The sequence below is a fragment of the Salmo trutta genome, chromosome 29, assembly GCF_901001165.1.
Source record: "Salmo trutta chromosome 29, fSalTru1.1, whole genome shotgun sequence".
Classification (NCBI taxonomy): domain Eukaryota; kingdom Metazoa; phylum Chordata; class Actinopteri; order Salmoniformes; family Salmonidae; genus Salmo; species Salmo trutta.
In genome coordinates, this window is record NC_042985.1 from 13,656,456 (window position 1) to 13,665,849 (window position 9,394).

Below are 9,394 nucleotides of genomic sequence, written 5' to 3' on the forward strand. Positions count from 1 at the left end.
AGACCTACAGAGGTAGTAATGACCTGACTAGTAGACCACAGCAGTAGGCCTACAGAGGTAATAATGACCTGATTAGTAGACCACAGCAGTAGGCCTATAGTTAATGACCTGACTAGTAGACCACAGCAGTAGGCCTACAGAAGTAGTAATGACCTGACTAGTAGACCACAGCAGTAGACCTACAGTTAATGACCTGATTAGTAGGTCACAGCAGTAGGCCTACAGAGGTAATAATGACCTGATTAGTAGACCACAACAGTAGGTCTACAGTTAATGACCTGATTAGTAGGTCACAGCAGTAGACCTACAGTTAATGACCTGATTAGTAGAACACAGGAGTAGACCTACAGTTAATGACCTGATTAGTAGGTCACAGCAGTAGGCCTACAGAGGTAATAATGACCTGATTAGTAGGTCACAGCAGTAGGTCTACAGTTAATGACCTGATTAGTAGGTCACAGCAGTAGGTCTACAGTTAATGACCTGATTAGTAGACCACAGCAGTAGGCCTACAGTTAATGACCTGATTAGTAGGTCACAACAGTAGTCCTACAGAGGTAATAATGACCTGACTAGTAGACCACAGCAGTAGGCCTACAGAGGTAGTAATGACCTGACTAGTAGACCACAGCAGTAGGCCTACAGAGGTAGTAATGACCTGACTAGTAGCCCACAGCAGTAGGCCTACAGAGGTAGTAATGACCTGACTAGTAGACCACAGCAGTAGGCCTACAGAGGTAGTAATTACCTGATTAGTAGACCACAGCAGTAGACCTACAGAGGTAATAATGACCTGACTAGTAGACCACAGCAGTAGATCTACAGAGGTAGTAATGACCTGACTAGTAGACCACAGCAGTAGGCCTACAGAGGTAGTAATGACCTGACTAGTAGACCACAGCAGTAGGCCTACAGAGGTAATAATGACCTGATTAGTAGACCACAGCAGTATGCCTATAGTTAATGACCTGATTAGTAGACCACAGCAGTAGGCCTACAGAACTAGTAATGACCTGACTAGTAGACCACAGCAGTAGACCTACAGTTAATGACCTGATTAGTAGGTCACAGCAGTAGGCCTACAGAGGTAATAATGACCTGATTAGTAGGTCACAGCAGTAGGCCTACAGTTAATGACCTGATTAGTAGGTCACAGCAGTAGGACCTACAGAGGTAATAATGACCTGATTAGTAGGTCACAGCAGTAGGCCTACAGTTAATGACCTGATTAGTAGACCACAACAGTAGGCCTATAGTTAATGACCTGACTAGTAGACCACAGCAGTAGACCTACAGAGAGAATAATGACCTGATTAGTAGACCACAGCAGTAGGCCTACAGAGGTAGTAATGACCTGACTAGTAGACCACAGCAGTAGACCTACAGAGGTAGTAATGACCTGACTAGTAGACCACAGCAGTAGGCCTACAGAGGTAATAATGACCTGATTAGTAGACCACAGCAGTAGACCTAGAGTTAATGACCTGATTAGTAGACCACAGCAGTAGACCTACAGTTAATGACCTGATTAGTAGGTCACAGCAGTAGGCCTACAGAGGTAATAATGACCTGATTAGTAGGTCACAGCAGTAGGCCTACAGTTAATGACCTGATTAGTAGGTCACAGCAGTAGGTCTACAGTTAATGACCTGATTAGTAGACCACAGCAGTAGGCCTACAGTTAATGACCTGATTAGTAGGTCACAACAGTAGTCCTACAGAGGTAATAATGACCTGACTAGTAGACCACAGCAGTAGGCCTACAGAGGTAGTAATGACCTGACTAATATACCACAGCAGTAGGCCTACAGTTAATGACCTGACTAGTAGACCACAGCAGTAGACCTACAGAGGTAGTAATGACCTGACTAGTAGACCACAGCAGTAGGCCTACAGAGGTAGTAATGACCTGACTAGTAGACCACAGCAGTAGGCCTACAGAGGTAGTAATGACCTGATTAGTAGACCACAGCAGTAGGCCTACAGAGGTAGTAATGACCTGACTAGTAGACCACGGCAGTAGGCCTACAGAGGTAGTAATGACCTGATTAGTAGACCACAGCAGTAGGCCTACAGAGGTAGTAATGACCTGATTAGTAGACCACAGCAGTAGACCTACAGAGGTAATAATGACCTGACTAGTAGACCACAGCAGTAGATCTACAGAGGTAGTAATGACCTGACTAGTAGACCACAGCAGTAGGCCTACAGAGGTAGTAATGACCTGACTAGTAAACCACAGAAGTAGGCGTACAGAGGTAATAATGACCTGACTAGTAGGTCACAGCAGTAGGCCTATAGTTAATGACCTGATTAGTAGACCACAGCAGTAGGCCTATAGTTAATGACCTGATTAGTAGACCACAGCAGTAGGCCTACAGAGGTAGTAATGACCTGATTAGTAGGTCACAGCAGTAGGCCTACAGAGGTAGTAATGACCTGATTAGTAGGTCACAGCAGTAGGCCTACAGTTAATGACCTGATTAGTAGACCACAGTAGTAGGCTACAGTTAATGACCTGATTAGTAGACCACAGCAGTAGGCCTACATTTAATGACCTGATTAGTAGGTCACAGCAGTAGGCCTACAGTTAATGACCTGATTAGTAGACCACAGCACTAGACCTACAGAGGTAGTAATGACCTGACTAGTAGACCACAGCAGTAGACCTACAGTTAATGACCTGATTAGTAGGTCACAGCAGTAGGCCTACAGAGGTAATAATGACCTGATTAGTAGGTCACAGCAGTAGGCCTACAGTTAATGACCTGATTAGTAGGTCACAGCAGTAGGACCTACAGAGGTAATAATGACCTGATTAGTAGGTCACAGCAGTAGGCCTACAGTTAATGACCTGATTAGTAGACCACAACAGTAGGCCTATAGTTAATGACCTGACTAGTAGACCACAGCAGTAGACCTACAGAGAGAATAATGACCTGATTAGTAGACCACAGCAGTAGGCCTACAGAGGTAGTAATGACCTGACTAGTAGACCACAGCAGTAGACCTACAGAGGTAGTAATGACCTGACTAGTAGACCACAGCAGTAGGCCTACAGAGGTAATAATGACCTGATTAGTAGACCACAGCAGTAGACCTGCAGTTAATGACCTGATTAGTAGACCACAGCAGTAGACCTACAGTTAATGACCTGATTAGTAGGTCACAGCAGTAGGCCTACAGAGGTAATAATGACCTGATTAGTAGGTCACAGCAGTAGGCCTACAGTTAATGACCTGATTAGTAGGTCACAGCAGTAGGTCTACAGTTAATGACCTGATTAGTAGACCATAGCAGTAGGCCTACAGTTAATGACCTGATTAGTAGGTCACAACAGTAGTCCTACAGAGGTAATAATGACCTGACTAGTAGACCACAGCAGTAGGCCTACAGAGGTAGTAATGACCTGACTAATATACCACAACAGTAGGCCTATAGTTAATGACCTGACTAGTAGACCACAGCAGTAGGCCTACAGAGGTAGTAATGACCTGACTAGTAGACCACAGCAGTAGGCCTACAGAGGTAGTAATGACCTGACTAGTAGACCACAGCAGTAGGCCTACAGAGGTAGTAATGACCTGATTAGTAGACCACAGCAGTAGGCCTACAGAGGTAGTAATGACCTGACTAGTAGACCACAGCAGTAGACCTACAGAGGTAGTAATGACCTGATTAGTAGACCACAGCAGTAGACCTACAGAGGTAGTAATGACCTGATTAGTAGACCACAGCAGTAGACCTACAGAGGTAATAATGACCTGACTAGTAGACCACAGCAGTAGATCTACAGAGGTAGTAATGACCTGACTAGTAGACCACAGCAGTAGGCCTACAGAGGTAGTAATGACCTGACTAGTAGACCACAGAAGTAGGCGTACAGAGGTAATAATGACCTGACTAGTAGGTCACAGCAGTAGGCCTATAGTTAATGACCTGATTAGTAGACCACAGCAGTAGGCCTATAGTTAATGACCTGATTAGTAGACCACAGCAGTAGACCTACAGTTAATGACCTGATTAGTAGGTCACAGCAGTAGGCCTACAGAGGTAATAATGACCTGATTAGTAGGTCACAGCAGTAGGCCTACAGTTAATGACCTGATTAGTAGGTCACAGCAGTAGGTCTACAGTTAATGACCTGATTAGTAGACCACAGCAGTAGGCCTACAGTTAATGACCTGATTAGTAGGTCACAACAGTAGACCTACAGAGGTAATAATGACCTGACTAGTAGACCACAGCAGTAGGCCTACAGAGGTAGTAATGACCTGACTAACAGACCACAGCAGTAGGCCTACAGTTAATGACCTGACTAGTAGACCACAGCAGTAGACCTACAGAGGTAGTAATGACCTGACTAGTAGACCACAGCAGTAGGCCTACAGAGGTAGTAATGACCTGACTAGTAGACCACAGCAGTAGGCCTACAGAGGTAGTAATGACCTGATTAGTAGACCACAGCAGTAGGCCTACAGAGGTAGTAATGACCTGACTAGTAGACCACAGCAGTAGGCCTACAGAGGTAGTAATGACCTGATTAGTAGACCACAGCAGTAGGCCTACAGAGGTAGTAATGACCTGATTAGTAGACCACAGCAGTAGACCTACAGAGGTAATAATGACCTGACTAGTAGACCACAGCAGTAGATCTACAGAGGTAGTAATGACCTGACTAGTAGACCACAGCAGTAGGCCTACAGAGGTAGTAATGACCTGACTAGTAAACCACAGAAGTAGGCGTACAGAGGTAATAATGACCTGACTAGTAGGTCACAGCAGTAGGCCTATAGTTAATGACCTGATTAGTAGACCACAGCAGTAGGCCTAAAGTTAATGACCTGATTAGTAGACCACAGCAGTAGGCCTACAGAGGTAGTAATGACCTGATTAGTAGGTCACAGCAGTAGGCCTACAGAGGTAGTAATGACCTGATTAGTAGGTCAAAGCAGTAGGCCTACAGTTAATGACCTGATTAGTAGACCACAGTAGTAGGCTACAGTTAATGACCTGATTAGTAGACCACAGCAGTAGGCCTACATTTAATGACCTGATTAGTAGGTCACAGCAGTAGGCCTACAGTTAATGACCTGATTAGTAGACCACAGCACTAGACCTACAGAGGTAGTAATGACCTGACTAGTAGACCACAGCAGTAGACCTACAGTTAATGACCTAATTAGTAGGTCACAGCAGTAGGCCTACAGAGGTAATAATGACCTGATTAGTAGGTCACAGCAGTAGGCCTACAGTTAATGACCTGATTAGTAGGTCACAGCAGTAGGGCCTACAGAGGTAATAATGACCTGATTAGTAGGTCACAGCAGTAGGCCTACAGTTAATGACCTGATTAGTAGACCACAACAGTAGGCCTATAGTTAATGACCTGACTAGTAGACCACAGCAGTAGACCTACAGAGAGAATAATGACCTGATTAGTAGACCACAGCAGTAGGCCTACAGAGGTAGTAATGACCTGACTAGTAGACCACAGCAGTAGACCTACAGAGGTAGTAATGACCTGACTAGTAGACCACAGCAGTAGGCCTACAGAGGTAATAATGACCTGATTAGTAGACCACAGCAGTAGACCTGCAGTTAATGACCTGATTAGTAGACCACAGCAGTAGACCTACAGTTAATGACCTGATTAGTAGGTCACAGCAGTAGGCCTACAGAGGTAATAATGACCTGATTAGTAGGTCACAGCAGTAGGCCTACAGTTAATGACCTGATTAGTAGGTCACAGCAGTAGGTCTACAGTTAATGACCTGATTAGTAGACCACAGCAGTAGGCCTACAGTTAATGACCTGATTAGTAGGTCACAACAGTAGTCCTACAGAGGTAATAATGACCTGACTAGTAGACCACAGCAGTAGGCCTACAGAGGTAGTAATGACCTGACTAATATACCACAACAGTAGGCCTATAGTTAATGACCTGACTAGTAGACCACAGCAGTAGGCCTACAGAGGTAGTAATGACCTGACTAGTAGACCACAGCAGTAGGCCTACAGAGGTAGTAATGACCTGACTAGTAGACCACAGCAGTAGGCCTACAGAGGTAGTAATGACCTGATTAGTAGACCACAGCAGTAGGCCTACAGAGGTAGTAATGACCTGACTAGTAGACCACAGCAGTAGACCTACAGAGGTAGTAATGACCTGATTAGTAGACCACAGCAGTAGGCCTACAGAGGTAGTAATGACCTGATTAGTAGACCACAGCAGTAGACCTACAGAGGTAATAATGACCTGACTAGTAGACCACAGCAGTAGATCTACAGAGGTAGTAATGACCTGACTAGTAGACCACAGCAGTAGGCCTACAGAGGTAGTAATGACCTGACTAGTAGACCACAGAAGTAGGCGTACAGAGGTAATAATGACCTGACTAGTAGGTCACAGCAGTAGGCCTATAGTTAATGACCTGATTAGTAGACCACAGCAGTAGGCCTATAGTTAATGACCTGATTAGTAGACCACAGCAGTAGGCCTACAGAGGTAGTAATGACCTGACTAGTAGGTCACAGCAGTAGACCTATAGTTAATGACCTGATTAGTAGGTCACAGCAGTAGGCCTACAGTTAATGACCTGATTAGTAGACCACAGCAGTAGGCCTACAGAGGTAGTAATGACCTGACTAGTAGACCACAGAAGTAGGCGTACAGAGGTAATAATGACCTGACTAGTAGGTCACAGCAGTAGGCCTATAGTCAATGACCTGATTAGTAGACCACAGCAGTAGGTCTACAGAGGTAGTAATGACCTGATTAGTAGGTCACAGCAGTAGACCTACAGTTAATGACCTGATTAGTAGACCACAGCAGTAGGCCTACAGTTAATGACCTGATTAGTAGACCACAGCAGTAGGCCTACAGTTAATGACCTGATTAGTAGACCACAGCAGTAGGCCTACATTTAATGACCTGATTAGTAGGTCACAGCAGTAGGCCTACAGTTAATGACCTGATTAGTAGACCACAGCAGTAGACCTACAGAGGTAGTAATGACCTGATTAGTAGGTCACAGCAGTAGACCTACAGTTAGTGACCTGATTAGTAGGTCACAGCAGTAGACCTACAGTTAATGACCTGATTAGTAGACCACAGCAGTAGACCTACAGTTAATGACCTGATTAGTAGACCACAGCAGTAGGCCTACAGTTAATGACCTGATTAGTAGACCACAGCAGTAGGCTACAGTTAATGACCTGATTAGTAGACCACAGCAGTAGGCCTACAGTTAATGACCTGATTAGTAGACCACAGCAGTAGGCTACAGTTAATGACCTGATTAGTAGACCACAGCAGTAGGCTACAGTTAATGACCTGATTAGTAGACCACAGCAGTAGACCTACAGTTAATGACCTGATTAGTAGACCACAGCAGTAGATCTACAGTTAATGACCTGATTAGTAGGTCAGAGCAGTAGACCTACAGTTAATGACCTGATTAGTAGACCACAGCAGTAGACCTACAGTTAATGACCTGATTAGTAGACCACAGCAGTAGACCTACAGTTAATGACCTGATTAGTAGGTCACAGCAGTAGACCTACAGTTAATGACCTGATTAGTAGACCACAGCAGTAGACCTACAGTTAATGACCTGATTAGTAGACCACAGCAGTAGGCCTACAGTTAATGACCTGATTAGTAGACCACAGCAGTAGACCTACAGTTAATGACCTTATTATTAGACCACAGCAGTAGGCTACAGAGGAGAAGGCAGGTTTGGCAGGTTGCTACAACAGACAATACAATAAGCATAACAATACCATTTCTAAAGTCTCAGATTCTTATTGAACATGCATTAGTGAGGGAGAATGAGGATGTTTATAATCCTGTAGATAGATTAAGTAAGCAACTAACTTCTCCCCCATCAATACAGAGTGATATATAATGTAGGACAACATGCATGACACTGTGACAGGTTAACTACCCACAGAAGACATATGTTTAAAAACGTATGACTATAATGATGTAGTAATGACAGACAATTAGTAACAACTTCATTAGACTATGCCTACAAGGTGTAAATTAAGGTAAGGTGCTGGTGACTGTCTCATAAGGGATAAGTGATAATAGATAGAGCCATTGCCTACCCTTTGAGGACGTCTGTCCCTCCTCCCCTCCGCTTGGCCCGGCTGGCTCTGGGTTGGGTCGGAGTCTGCCTGGCCGGCTCGCTGTCTACAGTTAATAACGGCAAAGACACCAGCTCTCCTTCGGTAAGTCTAGCTTCTCCTCCGGTTCCCCCAGCCTGCCCAGCCTGCTCAGCCTCAGCCCCGCCAGGCTCCGTCCACAGCGACAGGACCGCCACCAGTCCCACCGCGAGCCTCACCAGCCGCCCCCGACACATTGCTACAGGCCTGGTGATCTTCTCACGAGTTCACAATAACTCCCCTTTTTGGTCCAAAAAACTGTTGTCTTTTCGGTTTTAAGTCGCGTTTCTCCTAAATCCAACCGGGGCTCAGGGAAATAGTCCCGAGTCAAGCTGCAAAAAAAAAGATCAGATTGTTTTTCAGAAACAAGCAGAGAAATGTGCAGCGCAGAAGATGCTGCAATTTGGAAATAAATAACTGGGCTATGATAGTTTTCTATAGACACTACGACTGTCTGCACGGAATGCATCTCTGCCAGATGTTGAGGTTACAGACGAACTATCTAACAATCATTTGTATAAATAATACAAATAGTCCAATAAGAAATAAGTGGTACTTCAAGTTTGTTTTAATTAAAATCAAAAAGCATTGTGCAATTGCGCAGGAGAAAATGCCTACCTTCTCTCCACAGCTGGAGACAGTCGTCAAAGCAGACCAGGCGCAGTACCCCACGTACTTGCTGTTCCAGAATAAACGACTTCAAGAAAAGGAGAAGAATAATGGAAAACAACCTCCAGTGACAAAATCAAATTGTCAATAGTCTAGCATTGTGTTTTTTCTTTATTAATCCGACACATCCGAGATGATCAGGATGTCTTGATTCTGTATGGCGTGATCAGAGGCGTTGAGACATTCTACAGTAGCCGTGGAGAAGATAAGTCTTCTACCCTCTCCTTCTCTCCTGCTTTCTTTCTCTCCCTGTCTCTCACACAGCCAAACTCACTCACTCCCCATCCCTGCCCTCCTCAACTTTCCCCAAAAGGTTTTTGTCCTCTCGCGATACATACATTCCAGTCAAACAAGGGTCCACTACTGTTACAGTTACAAACACACAGTTAATGTTATAGCGCCATAGCATAAAACCAACGACAGAGGGTGAGACATTTCATACAGCATTAGGACTTAGATGTTTGTTAGAATAATGTAAAGAGTAAAGACACCTACTTTGTTTTCAGCAGGTAAAATAGGCCTACGTGTGATAGAGCAAAGTGCAAAACTCATCCAT

General features: G+C 44.6%; 1 protein-coding gene across 1 annotated transcript in view; it reads right to left on the reverse strand.

Moving 5' to 3' along the window:
• Positions 1–9,130, reverse strand: part of LOC115166957 (fibrillin-1) — a gene marked incomplete at its 3' end in the record, with an annotated part of 21,737 nt that extends 12,607 nt beyond the window's left edge. The window contains 2 exon segments of the mRNA XM_029720933.1: positions 8,113–8,501; positions 8,788–9,130. Of these exon segments, the coding sequence (XP_029576793.1) occupies positions 8,113–8,366 (254 nt within the window).
• Between the last annotated feature and the right edge of the window lie 264 nt (positions 9,131–9,394).